This window comes from Maniola hyperantus, chromosome Z (genome assembly GCF_902806685.2).
Source record: "Maniola hyperantus chromosome Z, iAphHyp1.2, whole genome shotgun sequence".
In the NCBI taxonomy this organism is placed as follows: domain Eukaryota; kingdom Metazoa; phylum Arthropoda; class Insecta; order Lepidoptera; family Nymphalidae; genus Maniola; species Maniola hyperantus.
The window spans coordinates 3855733-3877002 of record NC_048564.1 but is presented as its reverse complement, the minus strand read 5'-3'; the positions used below and the strand labels follow the sequence as shown (position 1 = coordinate 3877002).

At 32.8% G+C, this 21270-nt stretch overlaps 1 protein-coding gene across 13 annotated transcripts in view; it reads right to left on the bottom strand.

The window, feature by feature from the left end:
- The window catches only part of trol (terribly reduced optic lobes), a 215248-nt gene that overhangs the window by 43802 nt on the left and 150176 nt on the right, over positions 1–21270 (bottom strand). For 7 of the 13 annotated variants that reach the window (XM_069508851.1, XM_069508852.1, XM_069508854.1 and 4 more), the window contains 14 exons: positions 17468–17578; positions 16894–17004; positions 15808–15915; positions 15432–15545; positions 13329–13553; positions 12607–12723; positions 10899–11025; positions 9875–9984; positions 9628–9738; positions 6537–6749; positions 5652–5771; positions 4232–4285; positions 861–994; positions 678–771 (listed from right to left, as the gene is read on the bottom strand). In XM_069508851.1, the coding sequence (XP_069364952.1) occupies positions 678–771; positions 861–994; positions 4232–4285; positions 5652–5771; positions 6537–6749; positions 9628–9738; positions 9875–9984; positions 10899–11025; positions 12607–12723; positions 13329–13553; positions 15432–15545; positions 15808–15915; positions 16894–17004; positions 17468–17578 (1749 nt within the window). Of the gene's footprint in view, positions 1–677; positions 772–860; positions 995–4231; positions 4286–5651; positions 5772–6536; positions 6750–9627; positions 9739–9874; positions 9985–10898; positions 11026–12606; positions 12724–13328; positions 13554–15431; positions 15546–15807; positions 15916–16318; positions 16433–16521; positions 16787–16893; positions 17005–17467; positions 17579–21270 lie in introns of those variants that run through there. The other 6 variants (XM_069508863.1, XM_069508853.1, XM_069508856.1 and 3 more) reach the window with 6 other exon arrangements.

Genomic DNA, 21270 nt, shown 5'->3' with positions numbered 1-21270 from the left:
TGTCTGCTATAAGACCTTCCTACCTGCCAAATTTCATGATTCTAGGTCAAGGAGATTTACCCTGTAGGTTTCTTGACAGACAGACAGACAATAAAGTGATCCTATAATGGTTCCGTTTTTCCATTTGAGGTACGGAACCCTAAAAACTAAAAAACGTAAACTATTACACTAATATTATAAAGACGAAAGTTCGCGCGCGCGTGTGTTTGTGTGCGTGCGTGTTTGTCACTTATTCACGCAAAAACTACTGGAATGTAGATAGCTTGTTGTTGAACTTCTTCTTTATTCCGGAAAATCAAAGAGTTCCCGCGGGATTAATAATCTATATCCACGCGGACGAAGTCGCGGGTATCATCTTGTTACAAATAAAACAACAGGTGTGTTTTAACCCCCTCTAAAAGGTAGTATTATTTATCTGGAATAAGTAGTATGTTGGGATCCCAAGGTGTTAGAATAGTGACCTCGCACCAGAAAGCGCAGCGTTAGAAGACCTTTCACTAGGTCCACAGATGACATCAAATGAGTCGCAGGGAACCGCTGGGTTCAGGCGGTGCAAGACCATGGCGTGTGGAACCTGGAAGTCCCTCCAAGAGATCTATCTCTATGTGTACAGTGTACGTCTATCCAACAGTGGTTGATAATGATGATGAATGAAATATAAGGGTAGTTAAACTTACGAGATCTTTCCACAGTCAATACTACTTGTATCTGAGATTTGGGGTGGCCTAAATAGCGTGGTGCTTGGCAGATGTAGACGCCGCTATCTGCTGGCTGTAATATCACAAACACATAACATTACCTCCAAAGGAAATTGCAAAATTTATGACACCTTCAAGCAAATTATAATACAAAACTCATACCGTCACTCCACTAATCTCAAGGCGTCCTTTTCTGTCAGTGGAGCCCGGTTTGAGGGGTTTACCACCCTCTCGAATCCATCGTACGGGTGCACGAATAGGTCCTTCGTCTCGACACGAAAATACCACATCGCCGCCTAGAATAATATATTAAAATTAGTACAACTTTCTTAAACATATTATTCTTTTCCCAAAAAGCTTTGTTTGCAGCCGTAAAAGTTTCTGAAAATTGAAAATTATTTCACTATACAAGGTGGTGTTAAATAATAAATTTCGTTTCCTCTCTGAAAATCAGTGATTAACTTTGTTTTTACACGACTGCCTAAAAAAATAATGTTTCAGAGTTCATGTATGTACCTAATGTGTGGGCTTCATTGCTCCACCATAACTTCTAAATGCCTATACAAAGGATGTATGGGGATCAGAAGAATCCTTACATGGTGACTGACACTGGCTATTAAAAAAATGGCGGCTGCATGGTGCCATATTTAAATGTGATTTTTTTACATTTTAGTTCTTCTTTTGACATAGCTGTCGTGTTTTGTTTTTTTTTGTTACGAAACTGTATTTCGTTTAACGCCACCTTAGCAAATAATATAACGTATAATATGATAACAACCAATAAAAACTCATGAAAATCGTGCATTGGTTTTCATTTTATACTATGGTCCATAATATTTTCCGTTATATTGACGAATATGAGGCAAAATATTATTAACATTAATATGAATGATATTTAACCAGTTGATATTAGTTTGAATAAAATAAAATATATGAAGTAAAATATACTATCAGATATTTGTATAGATTTAAATGTAACACTGTTATCTTTTTGAAATGCCACCAGCTATTAACTTAATTCAAGCTTACACCTTGAATTAAGTCGATAATTCAAGCTGTAATATGTTGCGTAGTTATTCATGTAGGTATTCCTCGAATTAAGGTAAGTCGCGTGCACAACTTGCTTTGTCCTCAAGTAATTCTTAAAAATACTTAATTATCTTTAATGTTCCCAAAATTTATCCAAAGCGTGCAATATGAATATTCCATTTTACTTAAAACGAGCATTTCGATGTGCGTGCATCTGAACGTAATAATTATTGTGAAATAAAAATCTGTTAACCCTAATAACTTTAAAATATTATTTTTAAAACCCATATTAATATAAAATCATTCCACATTATTAAACATAGGTAAAATAGTTAATTGAAACTCTTATTGCACCCAAATAAAGGCATACCGACTCACCAGTGTTGACTGTTCCACCACCATGAAAGAAATATAAAACGTATTAAATGAATATATTGATATCAATTATTGAATATAATATTTCAGTATTTTAATATTATTATAACGTCCTCCACCTCATAATACAACTGAAAATAATTAGTACGATACTTTCTTGTTAAAACAAAATCCTACCTTAACCTTGGCTTGCTAATAAACCTAATGCTAAAATTAAATTTTACATAACGTTTCTCGTAATAACAATACACTTTAGTGGCTTTTATATAAAATATATTTAACTAGACTAATTAATTTTTACAAAAAATTTCATAAAAAGATTTTGTTAGCTATAACGATATTCATATAACAATAAATTATTATATAATGTCGTTTTTGCGGCGCAATAAATATTATCCTGAAAACAATAATTAATATTTACCTATATTTAAATCCATAAATTTATTATCAGTCATATAGTGCAAGTTAGAAATGCATAATATTTATTATTTCCAACTTTCCAGCTACTAGTATAGAACTGGACTATAGATCCAGGTATTTAGCGAATGTAAGAGTAGGTACACAGCATTGCAAAAAATAAATCAGTGTTTTTTGTGTAGAATTTATCAAAACATTGAATGTATTCTTTAATTATGAGTAACGTTGACTTGTCCCACTGCCGGCGAGGAAGCGACTAGCTATCGCCTACTTTCCCGCTCAAGAAACCTACACTCGATGTATGATTCGGTGACAATAAAAGAAATAAATATACTAAAAGGCACGCAAGGATAAAAAATGTATGTCTTGGCCGCCTATCACGACTAGTGCGAGTAATCGCCCAGCGATAAAACTATCCGAACTACACACTCTCTTTTTATTGCTCTTTAACCCTTTCTAGTTTTTACTCAACTCGTTTCTCGCTAATCGTCGGCGGGCGGACAAGTGTCTACACCATTTTTCATTGTCTTCGAAGATTGGAGTTGGAACTTAGACCAGACCTATAGCTAGTACACCAGACATATATATTTTAGTTATAATATTATATTTTTTAAGGTTTTAGTTTTAGTTTCATTGTTTTAGTTAATTTTTAACATATATATATATGAGTTTATCTTTGTCGTAACAATAAAGAGAAATTACACCTGTATCACTAATAACATCCTGACCTTTAAATTACGTATAGCTAAGGTATAACCTGCAGAGTAGAGTAGAGCTGAGGCGCAGCGTGTTTTTTAATACTAACCGCTAGGATATTATAATATAATTGATAAATGTAAAAAAGGGTTAGATACAAACCACGTATCTAAAGCGAGGACTTGAAACTACAACACAGTCACATTTGTAGAGCGTTTAGATTCTATTTTTGTAAGTTTTGATCTAGAATTACGAATTGTATAGACCATGTAATATAAACGTAACATGTAGGTAAGTAACCCAAACAAATCTTTATTGTACGATCCGTATGTCGTTTGTGTTTCCTCCATGTTTAGTTTTCATAACAATAATATAAACCGTATATCGTAGCAAATAAAACCGAGTTTAACTTCTTTTTTTTTCATCCTGACCTTATCCCACGCTGGAATGGGGTCGGCACAACTGACAACTGACAACTACTCGCTTCTATCATCCATAAACGCATTATCAATCCCTTTTCCTATCGTCATCTCTTTTTTTTCTTTCCACATACGCACAAAACCTTGAGTTTCACTTGTAATAAAAAAAGACGCTGCACCTCTGCTCCTCACCACTCCACTCCGAAGGTATGCGTCGAACCTAATGCATTACCAACTATATTCTTCCTTTTTAAGCTCACCTGTCTTCCATGCCTTTCGTTGGGTTGTAGAAATATTTATAATTGATTATTATTATTTTACGAGTAAAAAGTCGATCCTATTGACTCTATCTTAAAGTCTTAGGAATAACTTTATTTACAAAATCACGAATATTCTAATTAACTACCAAACCAAAATTAATTGCTATATAGGTACTTACACATTTACTTATTATAATATAAACAAACTATTTAATATTTTTTATTAATTGCCTACTAATGAAACTATTTAATAGATCATGACATAGAGATCAATCATAGGATACGTCTTTTAAGTTGAATAATTTACGTATTCAAATTAATATACTGATGAACTCACCGTATCTGACTGTTTGCTCCGCGGGGTAGGTCTTAAGATTCAAAGCAAAGGGACCTGAAAAAGGAAATATTTTTATAGGTGAGAAAGTTCAAGTCAATAAAGTGACACGCTAATAAATTATCTGCCAAATTTTTATGATGATGTAGAATCAAAACGTTTCGTCGTTAAGATTTAAACTCATGCTTAAGTTTATCACGATGAAACTAACTTGAAAAGTTACAATAATTAGTACTTCAAAAGATCACCAACAACGATGTCTATGAAGCAGGTACTTAGTACACTACACTAGACTGGCCATCCTGAACAAAAAAGTTTGTGGACAACTTGATGTCCAGCGAATGCGATCTACTCATTTTGACAGCTTCACATAGCAAGTTTCTTATAGCTGTTCTAAAAGGTCACTTCTTTGAATACTTATATGAATGAATTAGATGTAATACAGAATGAACACAAATGGTACCTACTCCACAAGGCTGTCAAATCCAATTTTACACCAGCCGTCGTCATTCAAAGTTACGCTCGCAACAAAAAAAAATACTTGCAATGACCAATCTAAAGTGTAGGTAGTAAGTACTGTCAAAAGTAACATGTCCTTATTTATAGTGATTTTATTATCAGGATGCAATCAATATAGTTGGTAATATTTTATTTATTTACAGAAATTTGTTATTGTCATTATTTTAGTGTGTACCTATGTGTTGTTAGGGTTAATAAAATTTTATTTACATTCGTTATGAAGATTAGATGGGAAAAGTTTTATTACAATTATTAATTTTGATTAATTTTTTGTACATTTTGGTAAACAATTTTATTGTTAGACAGTTTTAGTTTATAAAATAATTTTAGTCACAATGGGGCCGATTCTCTAGTACACAATCTCTAGACGAAACTAAATTAACAGGTCTAAATCTAGTGCTTTCCTTCCGCAAGCAACATTATGAAAGGGATAGCAATAGATTTAGACGTGATATTTTAGTTTAGTTTAGAGATTGTGTACAAAGGAATTAGCCACAATATTCAATTAATTTTTATTGTTGAATTATTAGCAAATAAATTACTTACTTAATTATTATTTTTAAGGTTCCGTATTTAAGAATAAATTATCTTATTTCTTAATACGTAATAGTATCCTATAGGTATCTACTACAAGAATTATTATTACTTCCTACGTCCATCTACCTATACTACTTAATAGAACTTTTAGAAAAAAAAATTAAGATTGAAATTCCCACACATCATCGGCGTAGTAAAATTTATTTGCCAATAAATCTTTAACGTAGGTACTACGTGAATCATTTATTATTGTTGCAAAATTGTTAGATCAAAGAGTATTCTAGGAGAGCGTGCGTTTACGGTATTTGCCTCTCCTAAATACATCTTTTATAGACTGTAAGGGTTTAGTTTTGGGGGAATCTCTTACTGCCAGTGGGGCAATCGAACTCGTCGCTTCCATCGAGGGGGCAGTCGATATTTCCATCACAACGTCGACTGACAGCGATACAAGGTCCATTTTCACATCGCCATTCATTGTTTCCACATCCTAATATAGATCAACCTTTATTTGATTTTTTCAAAAGTTAAACGTAAGGCCCTACGACCATAGTGATCGTAGGAGTCTACTAACAAATTTTCGTATTTCGTAAACATCGTATAAGTGTATCGTGTGTAGAAGATATTGTAAGTATCCCATACGTGACCGCAATGGGTGGTTCTCAATCGAAAGGATTTATATACAGACAGAGAGATAATTATAAAAATTATACTTGATTCGTAGAACCGAACATAATATAATGTACCTACGCAGTTACATAAAACTGAAAAGAGTTTAGGTTTAGGCCCCTGAAATTCAACTACGTAGAGCTGGTAGTTAGGATAAGCAACATAATTGATTGCTCTAAATTAATTTCCATTGATGTTCGACTTCAAAATCAAGTTTGTTTCGGGCGCTCTGGCCCCTTATGTACATTTTCATGATGACAAACGTAATAGATATATTGAATTTAGAGATCACACTCGCCATTTTAGCTCTATGTGTCAAATGTCATGTTTTCTGTCAAAATAACGATTTTAGCTCTTATTTTAAGTATGAACCGTAGTTAAAAAATCGGAAAACTTTTAATTTTCATGGCGGAAATTTGGAATTTTTTATTGTTATGGTGGCAATAAAAATACTGATTCTGTGTAAATGCCAATTCTTTACGTATTTATTTAGAATACGGTTCAGCCCACTGTTATCTGCCTAGAAGATGCTTATTCACTCTGCTTTCTTTTATCATCGAATTAAAAAAGAAAAGAAGCTACATACCTCCATCGTAGGGGTTTGGATTAGTTGTGAATATCGGTGGCTGGGATGTGGTAGGGGGGTATGGATAGGATGGATAGGCGGTGGTGAAGGGTCGGAAGGTAGTGGGGCAGTCCCGTTCATCAGATGAGTCGGTGCAGTCCACGACTCCGTCGCAGTAGCCATTGACCGGGATGCATTGTCCGGATATACATTGCCATTCACCATCGTTACATGCTAAAAAAAAATTACAAATAATAGTGCACCAAAACATAATATAGGATGGAGGTCACACTATTTCTTTAATTTGAATGATAAGTTAACTAACTTAAAAACTTTAAATGAAACAGTTTTATTTAACACACAGTATCGATTTTGTTTTGCTTTTAATTAGTTTAAATTGAGTTATTAGTTAAAACTTAATATCATCACGTTCATAGTTATGTCTAAGTGAACTCATCATGCTCACATAAACGCTAAATTTTATTTAGTATAAATTTTCAAGGTATGTTTTTATTGATTTTGTTTTTTATACAAAAATTAACAATCTGCAGTACTGCAGCCTGATGGCTGCAGTATCCAGCAGCATCAGAACTGGAGAATTGCAACCCAGAGCTTACGTAAAATATTGTGTTTTGGGAACAACATTCCTGTACTTTCCATAGGAATCAGATCAATAATGGAATAATAATCCGTCGCAAAGATCTGAATAATACATAATGAAAGTGAAACTAAATAAAATTGCTTAAGAAAATAGTGTCTATTTTTCAATTTAACATTCTTAAAATAGGTACTTTATTTTTAGGTATAAGGAGGTAAAAATTGATACTAAAACATTTATTGTTTCGATAGCTCTGCTGTCTACTGAAATAAAATTCCTATGTAATTTAAATTTATGAATAAATTCTCTTACTTTTTTATTGAAAAATATAATACCATACCATGCAAAAGCTCTACAGATATCTTTTTATATCGAAACATATCATATTAAAATAAATAGGTAAAAATATCTAAGCGAATATAATTAAGATAATAGTTTGAAATATAAGCAATAAGCATGCAAAAATTCAAGGCAAGTTGGTGAGAGAAAACTAAAATAATAAAATCAAGAAAATTATCAACGTAACCAGAAGATGACTTCAATTCTAAGGATCGGATGAATTCCGCAGATGTAGGTCTATTTAAACAGTATTGTGTAATGCCAGGAACATGGCCGGGCAGTGGTCACAGATTCTGGGGTTACGTTAAAAATGTGACACAGGAGTTAATTTATATAACAAGTGCCATTAAAAACTATTGAAACATAGCAGCACTATCATTCCATCTTGTTCATACTTAAACGCAGATATAGTGTGTAATTGAGCGCAAATGATATTTTATTGGTACTCGTGGCAAGGGTTGATACAATGAGTGCTCCACTGAATTTTTGCATGTAAGTTACCCTCAGGAATACAGTGGTCTCCTAATCCTAATTTCAATATGCCATGATTTATTACAAAATTACTGTTACTTAAGGTCTTGATATTAGGCAGTACAAATTCAACACACTTATTTTTCTCTTCATTTAAAAATTGTTAACAGGAAATCAGTGAATGACTTGCGAAATGAATTATTTAAATCATCAAAATTGTTCTAATTTCTATCAATTTTAAAAATCAAAGACATATCATCACCAAAAATAGCACAATATCGCAATACCAAGAACATGAAGGGACCTAGAATAGAGCCTTGACAAACACCCATTAGTGAACCTGATCGTTTCATGATTCACAATGTTTAAACATACTTTTTGAACACGATGACTGAGATAAAACGTAGTGAAGCTAAGCCCAATATTTGATTCTATATTGGTTCAATATAACTAAGAGAGTCTCGTGCTCAACTCAATCGAATGCCTTAGACAAATCACAGAAAATTTCAATGACATTCTGTAAGTTTTCACACGCATCGAATATAATAATTTAATAAGCATTGCACCGACATCGATATTATCACAATATTTAAAGCGTGAACTAAGATCACGTTTAAAATATTGTGATAAACATTGAGCATGTAGCCTGGCCCTAAAAGTGTACCAAATGATACTTTTGAAACACCACAGCCCGGCAAAGTCCCTTGAGTACTGCACGATTCTATGCAAATAGTCCTCTGAACGTTTGAACACGCATTCTGCATTCCATAATAAGGGATGATTCCATATGACGGGAGGGGGTTTACAATACGCTTAATACCAGAGTTGTAACAGTTTTGCTCATCAGAGAAGTCCGAACAGTCATAGATATTGTCACATCGCCTTAAGTGAGGGATGCAGCGACCGTCGTAACAGGTAAACTCTGATTCGTGGCACGGAGTCATCTCTATCTGCGTTCGGGATGGCCTCGCCATGAACCATGCTGTATATCAGCTCTTTTTAATCCTCAAATACTTAGTCTTATTTACGATAAATCAATTGGTTGGAAAACATTGATAGCAACTTTTTGAATGTAGATTACTGAGTTAAATATTTTTAATCTCTGTGAGTAGCAGAGTGTGATGTTTGAAAGATTGACCGTCTAATGTATTCGTTTTGAAAATAATTAGGAAAAGTTAAGTAATATAATATTATTTAAAGTGTGCAATAGTTTCAGTGCCATATTGTGTAGTTGCAAATGATAATGAGAAGTTATGCTTATAATGTAAATAATATATCATATAATATATAAAATAGTTGTGAGTGAGGTGCCTTAATATATTATTATGCTTCTTTGTTAAGCGTGGTATGTGCATATTGAGACGTGAAAGAAGAATTTTGTATTCAAAATAGATTTATAACATCTTCAGAATGAAAGAATTTGATATTCATTGATTAAAAATATATCACTATTATTAATATTTAATAAGCAATATTGAATCATAATATTTGTAAAGACTTTTTTCAGAGTAGGATTTTGTTTTAAAGCTGTAAAAACATGGCGGGTACTCAAACTCTCTTTCGACCTAAAGATGCGAAGGATATATCAATATATAATATCATATATTATGAGAAAGCACAGTAATATATTGTAAATGAGTTGTTATATTTAAACACTTAATAGCAATGATTATGTAACTGTGTAAAGATTACAAGTACACTTACGACAGTTTTCTTCGTCCGAATTATCATTACAGTCAGCGTGGCCATCGCAGAAGAATTGGTTATTAAGACAAGTTCCATCGCGACATTGGAATTGATTATCGAGACAGCCAACTGAATAAAATATAAAAATAGTTATTGAAGTGATTTATACATTTAAAAGACTGATGAACTGATCTAGCAACGCACAATTTAACCACTATTGTAGAAAGTTGAAATTTAATTATTACTAATATTCAATAATACTTACACGGCCCTGAAATCATAGTCGCGTTGCAGTTGAGTTCGTCGCTACCATCATCACACTCTGGTTCATCATTGCAGTGTTGAGCAGCATTTATGCATACGCCGTTCGCACACCTTTAAACAAAACAAAGAAACACGTTTCTAAAGAGTAAACAGGTAATACAGCCTGAAATCTTAACGAATGTTTTCCCGCGGCAAAACGATTTGCCCTCAGTGGTACTATAGATACAGAATTAGGTTTAAAAAAAAATCATCATTTTCTACTGAAATGCTGAGAAAAATTCATCAATTCAAAAGCGTGAGAAACAATAGTAATTCACTAGGTACGTACGTAGATACGTACGTACTATTCGAATCGCATGCGCTGCTAACGTAGTGAAAATATATTCATTACCTAATATGGTAAGTAAAACTAGCCTGCATCCACGGCCGACTGCGCAGAGCCTATCGTGTGATATTACTATTGGTTCGAGGTCTCTTACTTGCGAGTTTTATTTTTTCACAATAATAAATCTGCCATTTCTTGATTCTAATCATTTCTTTTTTTTATAAATCGATTGTAGGGTATCACCAAGATAAAATAATTTCGCTGCGGGAAAACAACCATTAAAATTTCACACTCTACTGATTTATTTAAAAATATTGTTATTTTTTTTCAACTAAAGTAAGAGTATATTACAAAAACCGTAAATACTAATATTTTAAATGTTATCCATCAATTATACAGAATTTGCTAGAAACAGTTGGTTTTCTTGCAATTTTCCGTACGGTTCAACTTTTCAATTAAAAAAAGCTAAAAGCAATAAATACATTTTAACATGAAATAATCGCAATTAATATAGCATTATCATATCGCAGTTCGCATGGTTACAGAATATTCATTCGCATAGCATACTTATGAATTCAATAGAAATTACAACAGCAATGCACTTACCAATAACCTTTAATAATTTTAGTTGTACAAAATGACACGTACACGAACATAACTAAAAAAAATTACAAGTACAAAACATATTATTCTCGGTTACCTGAAGTCGTTAGGCCCATCACAATCGTTGCATTGGATCTCATCAGAGCCGTCCAAGCAGTCCATGGTTCCATCACAAATCTGGATATCTTGCAGGCATTTGCCGTCGCACTCATGGTTGCATTCATCTTTAACAAAAAGATTAATTTTGTTCTTGACTACTCATAACAGCACCATTAAATTGAAATCTAAATCGAATAATGTCATCGATTCTGATAGTTTTCTCTACTAAATTTAGAGTATCCGCATCTTTTTCTTTTTAATATTGCTAAATTTATTTTATTGATATTAATTTAATTTCAATTTTAATTTATTATTAAGTTAATATTAACATGTACTTAAATAAGACTATTTTAGGTTTTCTTTGACATCATTTTTTTTTAGTATGTTAATAATTGTAACTAAATGTGTAACTGACACTATTGTAAAATTGCGCGCCATTGATGGCAGATTGTAATTGGACTTTTATATTTTTAAGACCCTATGTACATACAATTTTTGCAATTAATAAACTTATCTTTATCTTTACGCTGCAAAAATGACGGGAGATGAATTTCAAATTAAAGTCACGAGGTTTATTAATTTCTAAATTAAATCAAGTTTGGTTGTCTTTTTTATTATATTGGTAATAAAAAGATGGGAATACTCTAAAATTTAGTTACGATCAGAATCAAGTACGAAGGCATAATTATTAAGTTCAAATTTGGAATCTCTTGTATGAATAAAATATTGAAAATTCTTGTAATAAATTTAGTTTTAAAATTTGAAAACTATTTAAAAACTTCGTAGAATTTGTACGATATAAATAAATTTAAATATAGAATTTGATTATCGACCTCAATTTATCAATAGTTAGTTGAAAAATTTTAATACCCAATTTACGAGACGTTTATGATAACGAGTTTCTTATATAATATAATATATGTTGTGATTTAACATAATTAAGAATCATAAATTATTAAATTCAGAAAAATTCGCCAAGCTTTATAAAATATAAACAATCGCATTTGCTGAATTATAATTCAAAAAAGATTGAAATGAAAAAATACACATTGTAATAACTCCAAATCAACTCATAGAGCATGAAAATGAGAGCTTATGATGGAATTTTTGGCATTGTATGAATTTGAAGAAAAAAATCACTCGTGGTCACGCATTGTACACTTTTTTCAATTAAATATTGAAAATTCCACCGTAAGGAATACAAAAAATAATAAGTTCACAACTACATGCTTTACAGTGAGTCGAGTTGGAGTGGAGCATCGAGTTTGTGTATTGCGTGAATACCTTTATGATATATCTATGTAAAGTTAACATTGTTTTCAGCGCCATGAAATTAATATAAGTATGCTGTCTCAACCAATGTTGAAGCAAGATTTAACAAGGTGGAATTTTATGTGCCTTAAATGGCACTATTCAGTTCCCTTTTAACAAACACTATAGGTAACTATTTTAGAAATAGCCCTATGGATGAATGGTTTCCAACGGATCCGTTTGCTACTGAAATGGAGACCACGTGCCGAAAAAAGATACGATGGAAAACAACCGTCCCGTTGGTCCGATGACATCATTGAGCTTGCTGAAAAAATTTGGAGGAGGCTCGCCTAATAACTATTGCTAAGACGCGACGTGCACATGAGGAGGCATATGTCTAACAATGGATAAATAAGAGCTAACAAAGAAGAAGAAGAGAGATTTTAGGAATTTACCAAGGCAACCATCTTCATCCTCGCCAGCGTCACATTCTGTGTTGCCATCGCATCTGGTAGCGCAAGGCACTCTGGATCCAGGGTCGCATGTGAAACTGTCAGGCCCGCATGCTGCACCTGGAATACACTTTATATTATACACTTCTTGATCCTTTGGGGCAGGCTACTGAAAATCCATTCGAAAGTCTCACCCATTTGTTATTCACACACCACAAAAAATATTGAACACAATTTTTGATTGAATAACAAAAATATAAAATAAAACAAAAAGAAAAACTTAATTGAACCCTTTTTTTATTTACTTAAATTAGGATATTAAAAATAAAAGAAATTACACGCTGCAGGAAGTTTCCTAGATATACTTATATACAATAAAGTAGAAGATTGACCAAATTAATTTAATAAAAAGTAATATATTATAGTTTCAGCATTCGTATAATATATTATGTTAACTTTAAAGCAGCCATTCAAACCATGCCATTAAATACTTATTTTAAGAACCATGCACGTGCTTGTAATATACCTTAAATATACTCTAACACACTTAATATTAGATACAATATTTTAATAATATTGAAACAATATCGTAATGTTGAAATAATAAATTACTTTACAGAAATAGAATAAGAAAAGTATTTTTCAAACACAATATTATTTGTAAAATGACTCCTAGAAACTACAGAATCGAAAATCTCAACCCCCATTACAACAGTTCTACTTACCACAGTTGAGTTCATCTTCCCCGAGTGGTTGGCAATCGGTCTGACCGTTACACCGTTTGGAGAAATTAATACAAGATCCATCGTGACAATGAAACTGGCCTCTTTTACACGGACAGTTGGTTTCGTCCGAACCATCTAGGCACTCCCCTGTCCCGTTGCAACGCGATTCCGCCGCAACGCATTGTCCACTCGAGCACTTATATTGATAAGCCATGCAAATTGAGCCTGCCATGATAATATAATGTACACCGTAACCGATATAAAAAGTTACGTAAATACATTTAAGTTGATTGGGTGAATGTATTGTACACAACCTTTGTTTGGTCAAAGTGGCTGACCGAACACGTTTTAGCATGACTTTGCTTTCGAAGTAGATTCAATTTAGTTTTTAGTTTTTATTTAATAGCCCAAAGTTAAAATGTAAACGTTCTTAGAATATTGTTAAGTAGGTAATCGGAATCTATAAAGAAACTGGCGAAGTGGAAGTCAGACTCGAGCACCGAGGGTTCCGTCCTCGGGTATTTTTTTTTTTACCTTTTGCACGATAAATCAAAAACTATTACGGATAAAAAATAAACTGGTTTAAAATGTATGCCCTTTCATATGATACCCCAGTTGGTAGGTTTGAAAGTTGAAAATACTAATTATTTGTTACATTACATTACAGTACATTACATAAGATTACATTTAATTTTTTTTTGTGATGTATTCACAAATTTATGATTTTCAGATTTTTCCCCTTACGTGTGTTATAAGACTTACCTACCTCCAAAATTTCATCATTCTAGGTTAACGGGAAGTACCCTATAGGTTTCTTGAAAGACACGCTAGACAGACAGACAACAAAGTGTGTATAAGGGGTTTTTTTTTTCTTTTGAGGTACGGAACCCTAAAAATTAATTTTTGAAGCTTATTTACGAACAGTGTAAATAAATGAAGTAATAATCATATTAGATAGTAAGTATTCAGTCGGGCACTAAGTCCACACAAATGTGAGAGCAGATGAAAAATATTCATTCTCGCTTGCTTGAATAGATAATAAAAAGTTATAAATTAATCTTCGAGATGTATTAATCAGTTATACAGCGGGTAAAATATTATTTAAATTAAGAATCCTATGATTTAAATAGTATCGGTATAACAAGAATAATTTAGAATAACCCAACCGCCATATAAATGGTATAATACTGGAGTCGAGACTATTGTATAATAATGATAGTTACATCAAATTATAATATACGATTATAGTTAAGTTTACAGGCATGTAGGTTTTAAATTAAGGAGCTGGCAAACAAAACGATGCAATTGGACGAAATAAAATTTTACAAGACGAGCAAAAACTGAATGAAATAATATTGGAACTTTACTTTATTAAATCAGAAAATTTGAAATCAATAGCACAGTTTTAAGCCATTTTACTTGGAAATGAGATCAAGTTCATGTTTCATGATTCAATCGAAATCATGATCTTGGTACTCAAATTTAGAGCATATTTAGGCTGTTTTGCTTAAAATGAGTTCGGTTTTGTATGCAGTGGGATAAAAATATCTGTACAAAAGAAAAAACCGGTCAAGTGCGAGTTTGACTCGCACACGAATGGTTCCGTACCATCGCACAAGATATAATACTTTTATGTGCAACAATGCAGCATGTGATTAAGTAAACTATTTATATATTTAATCTTAAACACATCCTAATTTTTTTTGTGTTATTACCCCGGTTTCATGATGTCCTTCACGGTTTACGGAGTTTTTCCTTTACTCACGAGTATGCTATAAGATCTGTCAAATTTCATGATTCTAAGTTAACGGGAAGTACCCTATAGGTTTTGATTGCTATTTCTTGACAGACACGACAGATAGACAGACAAAGAAGTGATCCTAAAAGAGCTTCCTTTTCCTTTTGAGATACGGAACTCTAAAAAGTATTTTGATCAGAAGTGTAACCACGCTGTTTTGTTCACCAGCTTCTCCTTTTTTATCATTAAATTGTGATCATGCTTTGCTTGCATAAAGTAATAAATACTTTTATGTAACCATCACCGCTATAATTTTGAATTTTTCTACAAAAATTTGTACGATAAAATTGAGGAAATAGCCAAACCATAAGTGCAATCTCGTTCATCAGAACCATCTTGGCAGTCATGCGTTCTATCACATTTTTTGTTTGCAGGAATGCAGTAACCATTGTCACATTTGAAGTCGCCGTCACCACATGCTGACCGGTAAAAAAAATCTACATTCTCAAGTGTTCAGTACAAAATCTTAAGTGGAAGTCACTTATAGAACGTAATTGATTGAAAATGAGAAAAAGGGTGAAAGAGATTCAAATCAAGAGGTATGTTTTATTTTCTAAGAGAAAACAGCAATGAGGAATAATGTCATGTTGACAGAGAGACAAAATATACACATGAATCAAAGAAGGTAAAGAAGATAGAGAAGATGCAAACAAAATGCATTTATGATGATCGCAAACTTACGACAATTTTGCTCATCTGAATAATCTCCAGGGTCACAATCGTAACGACGGTTACATCTTTGATGTTCTGGTATTAACTTGCCGGTTCTGCATTTAAAGAATCCACTGGCTGGAAATACATGCAAAGCTGATATGTAGTTAATATTCTTACACTTAATGTTTAGTGTTACATGTGCATGCTTTTTTTTGTTTTGTTGTATATGTCATCTATATTTTATAGATTTTGATCTTTTAATAGACAACATGTCAATGTTGACGCTATTTTAATATCATGATAACTAACAGCCAAAGTTAATATTCAATCATAATCATTATCATAATATCAAATGTCTAATTTGTTGATTCTTGGTTAAGTTTTAGTTACGATGTTATCGTCAATAATTAATTGGTCTTTTTTGATAAATAACAATGTTGCTAAGTAATAAATTACGGATAGATTGTTGATGATTAGTTTTAGCCGTACGTCTACCAGGAAGTTTTTTGTATGGGCCTAATTCATTTCTATCTCTTACCAATGCAATTCCTCTCATCGGACCTGTCAGTAGGACAATCCACACGTCCGTCGCAACGTTTGCTGCGTTTAATACAATTGCCATGATCACACTGCCACTGATCCGAGGTGCATGCTTTTGAATCACATTAATAATGTTAGTATTAAAATTACCTTTATCGATTAGATAAATTTTATTTTGTTAGTATTAAGTATAATACTTACGACACTCTAATTCGTCACTATTATCGCGAGGACAGTCTCTAAAGCCATCACATCTTAAAAGTATAGATATGCAAGAGCCGTCCTTACATCGAAATTTACCTCTGTCATTGCACACATGATCACCGGACCAGTAAATCATACGTGATACTTACCATCCCAATGGAATGAAGGAAGCATGCGAAAAAGATGCAATTATCAAATAATGATTTTAGACCTAATAAAATTTTGATAGATTTAACATCCATCCTGAAGCTTGAAACTAATTTCAATATTATAGTTAAAAGTCGACGTAATATTATGTTAGAGTTTTCTTAACTTTAGGATGGATAGATTTTATTAGAAGCAAGTAGTTTACAGTAATCATCAACTTACCACAATTAAGTTCATCGGAGCCGTCCCTGCATTCGTTGTAACCATTGCACCGTTTTCTATTCTCGATGCAGGATCCATCGTCTAGGCACCGGAACTCATCAGATCTGCAATCTAAAAAAGCAACCACAATGATAATATAAAAATATACAAAACTAGCTGACACGCTTTGTCTACAATGGACTGAAAATCTTTTCTTGGTCCCCACCAATTTACTTGGTCTACATTATAGAGAAAACTTCCATGCCTATAAAGTTTTTAGAGAGCTGTAGGTTCATAAATGTCAGTCAGTCAATTTCTTTTTAACTTTAATGTAAGTAACTATAATAGTTCAGAAAAACTAAGCAATGTGCTTCAATGTACCCAGAAAGCTTGAATTTTGCTTAAACCTGAATCTCATTGTTTGAATTAATATTTTCAAAGTCCTTTCATGTAGTCACTTGTCACTATCCTCTTTATGTCTGTCCTATATTGCTGGAAGGCGCCCCCACACTACGATTTACTTGTATCTACTTCAAACCTTCCGGCTGCCATAAATTTTACTCTGTTATTACTTGTATGTAACATTTATACTTACCGCAATCCATTTCATCTTCTCCACCAGGACAATCAACTTGTCTATTACAGCGACGGGCATTTTCGATGCATTTTCCATTGTTGCAGCGGAAGTCGTCAACGCCGCATGATTCTGTTGACAAAATTTTTGCCGTTGAGATGACTGTAGGTGTGGCACGTCTTAAAGGACCCTAAGTTACAGCGCCATCTGTTTTAAAAAGGTTCATTAAAAAAACTTCGTTTTTAAAATCGATGGCGTTGGTATCTGCACGTAACAAACTATTTTAGGTAGGTCTACAGACGTACAGATGGGAAGCGGTGCAAGACGCTTGAAATATCAACAATTAGTGTAAAGTAATATTTACACAGTTAATTAGCAAGTCAACACTCAAATGCCTTCTGAAACCAAATAACTGCAATGTTTACGACGTTTCCGAACCGAAAATAATGTACCTACTTGTGAGGTCATAATTTTTTTCGCAGTCTACGGTAAGGTCATTTGAATAAATGACTGACCAGCCTTCTTTGACAAACACTCAACACACTTCAGTATTTGTGCCTGAATAATATAATCAGTTCTTTTAAACTTATCTTAGGTGTGTGTATAATTTGGTGATGATAACAACGATTACGAAACATATCAGGAAGCTGGATATGTTTGCAAAAAAGTGTCATCAGATTGAAATTTATTACCGAGGACCGTGAGCTATCATCAATAGAATGCGGTCACGTAACACTCATACAAACATGTTTGCATAAATCGACAATAAAATGTAAGAAAAACGCGACGTTACACAGAGATTTTCCTGCCATTTTTTCCCGCATAAATATTTTCAGAAACACCTTTACATAGTTAACATTCCGTGAGGGAGACAGGCCTACGTGCTAAACTTAGCGTTGTATACTAAATAGGACCCAACTTCGGGATAGCTTAAGATGCTCACCTCGAAAACTTATTTTTTAACTTTTATAATATCAGTGCTTATTTTATTTCCTGAATAAAATGTAGGTTACGTATGAAGTAAAAAAAATTAAGTACTTTTACTATGATACCAAAATGCAATAATTATATAAAACCAAGCACAAAATAAGAATCTATTCAAGACTATACTATACTATAGCGCAGTTTGGACAGCAGAATGTTACACATAAACCGAGTTTTTGGCGGTTTTTGCAGTTATTGTTTTCAAAAATATGAACATCTAACCCAGCAATGGCCCCGATTCTCTAGTCTCTCTCTAAACTAAATTTAGAGTATCTGCATCCTTTTCTTTTTACTAATGCTAAAAAAGGAACGGAACATGACTTTCACATTTAAAGACTCTAAATTTTAGTGCACAATACAAATTTAAACAGTAGGTTCGCGAGTGCGTGCTAAAATCACGGGTTTTACCATCTAAAAATTAAATTTAGAAATGTCAAACTGCTTCTGTCCTTTTCATATTACAATAGTAAGAAGAGGGTGCGAATACTCTAAAATTAGGTTGTGCTTAGAATCGGTGCCAATGTAGGTACAATTATTAACTTACATTGATTACATTTTTGTAATTTTGTTTTGGTGTTAGCTATTGTAGTAATAGGGTTTTTTATTATTCAAACTCAAAGCATTTATTCAAAGTTGGTAGACCACTGTAATTTGTACGCTTTTTGATAGTCAATTGTTGAATTTGTAAATGATTAATCGTGATAATAATTCATCACTTATTTATACTCTCATTTATTTATTTCTCTAATTTTTAACATATTTAAAAAAAACAACAAACAATAAAATAAAATAAACAACAAACAAATTAAAGTAACAGAAACAACAGTAAATAAAATAACAGTAACAACAATAAATAAAATAAAATTTATCACTCATTATTAAATTAATTATTAATCTCGTAAACTTAAAACTAAAGGTTTAGCAGTATGAATAAAGATTTTTTGTAAATCCATGTAGGTACAGTGACAGCTTTCTTGTATTTTTAAAATACTTATATAGGTTTTGATTGTAATGTCTGTCTGTTGTCACTCGTCTTTTTTAGCTTGTTATCTTATATGCTCTACAGGATTAACGTTGTGAAATATGCGCTGGCTAGTCAATAGTGATTCTTTTGTGAGTTTTGTATTATCAAGAATTTATGTAATTTTATTCAGTTCACCCAACAGTTTGTTATTCTCAAAAGAGGCACTGAGCCTTCTTTGCTCAGGTATTAATTTCAAGGCAAATCATTTAAGCCACCATGACGCAAGCTCTAAACAATTTAGGCTAGGTAGGTAGGTAGCTACTACCTAGACCAGTCGAGAATGCATTTTAATGTAGGTACTAGCAATCACAGAAACTGAATATTATTTTGTTATTAATAATCCTAATTCCCAAACTAAAAAACGAAAACTAAAACTAAAACTATGATAAAACTAAAACTTAAAATATGATAAAATGGGTTGCACTAGCAGCGAGGTAGGACCCAAGCTGCCAGTGGTCAGGGCTCCAGAGTGAGGAATAATCCTAACAATCTAATTAGCACTAATTAAGTCAAAGTCGAACAGTGCGTGTTGCCAGTGATGACATATGGATCCGAGACATGGTCGCTAACTATGGGCCTCATAAGAAAGCTCAGAGTCACTCAGCGGTCGATGGAGAGAGCTATGCTTGGAGTTTCTCTACGTGATCAAATCCTATGATGCATAAAAATGAATAAAAATCTGTTTTAGAATGTACAGGTGAAGACTTTTCATATGATACCCCACTTGATAAAGTCACTCACTTCGAAAGTTGAAAATACTAATTATTAGTTCAAGACCACAATTTAATTTTTTTTGTTGGACCTAACCCTAAATTCCCGGTTTTCAGATTTTTCCCCAAATGTCAGCTATAAGATCTACCTACCTACCGAATTTCATGATTCTAGGTCAACGGGAAGTACCCTGTAGGTTTCTTGACAGACAGACGGACTGACAGACAGACAGACAGACAGACAGACAGACAACAAAGTGATCCTATAAGGGTTCCGTTTTTCCTTTTGAGGTACGGAACCCTAAAAATGGTTTCAAAGTCTATAACGGACACAGGTAAGAAACATTTTTTGTGTTTTATTTAAAGAGATTTTTTTTATTTTTCACAAACACAGTTTTTCACAATCAATACTATTATTAAAACCACTAACTATAAATTACTATTCTAAAAGTCCGCCCCTGGGTGCCCCTGGGCCAAAGGTGCCCATCAAGCTGGCAGCATTGCCACGCTAAATGGCGATGGACAATCTTTGGACCAGGTAAGCACCAGAGCGCGGATCGCAGCCTCTTTCCCTTAAAGAGATTAATATTCTCATATTTATTTGTCAAGTCAAATAAATAGTTTATTTATTTTAAAAAGTTAAGTAGTTAGTTTATTTGTTTAGCTAAGTAGTTAGTTAAGTTCTTTTTATTTGTCTAGATATTTTTCAAATGCTGTGTACACATTTTATAGATACATTTATCAGCCTGTGTTTGTTTATAAGTGTCGTAGTTTGTGTTAAATTAATGAATTGTGTGTGTTCTTAATAAATAAATAAATAAAAACGTTATTTATACACAGACCTAAGTTGTTGTGCTTACGGTAAAAATTCGATTGTCTGGTCTCATTTATGCAGTGGTTTGCCTTTGATTTATTTAATTTAATAAACAACGTACAATTAGTTCCTGCAGTTTTACAGGTAGATACAAAAGTTTTATAATTAAGTGTCGTTAAAGTAAGTTTTAGTTTTCATTGCGCATGTAGTAACTGCAGCTGCACTAAACTTGCACTTAGTAGCTTAACAAAATGTTTTTATAAAGTTAGCTCAAGCCGAGTGTCCACTGGCA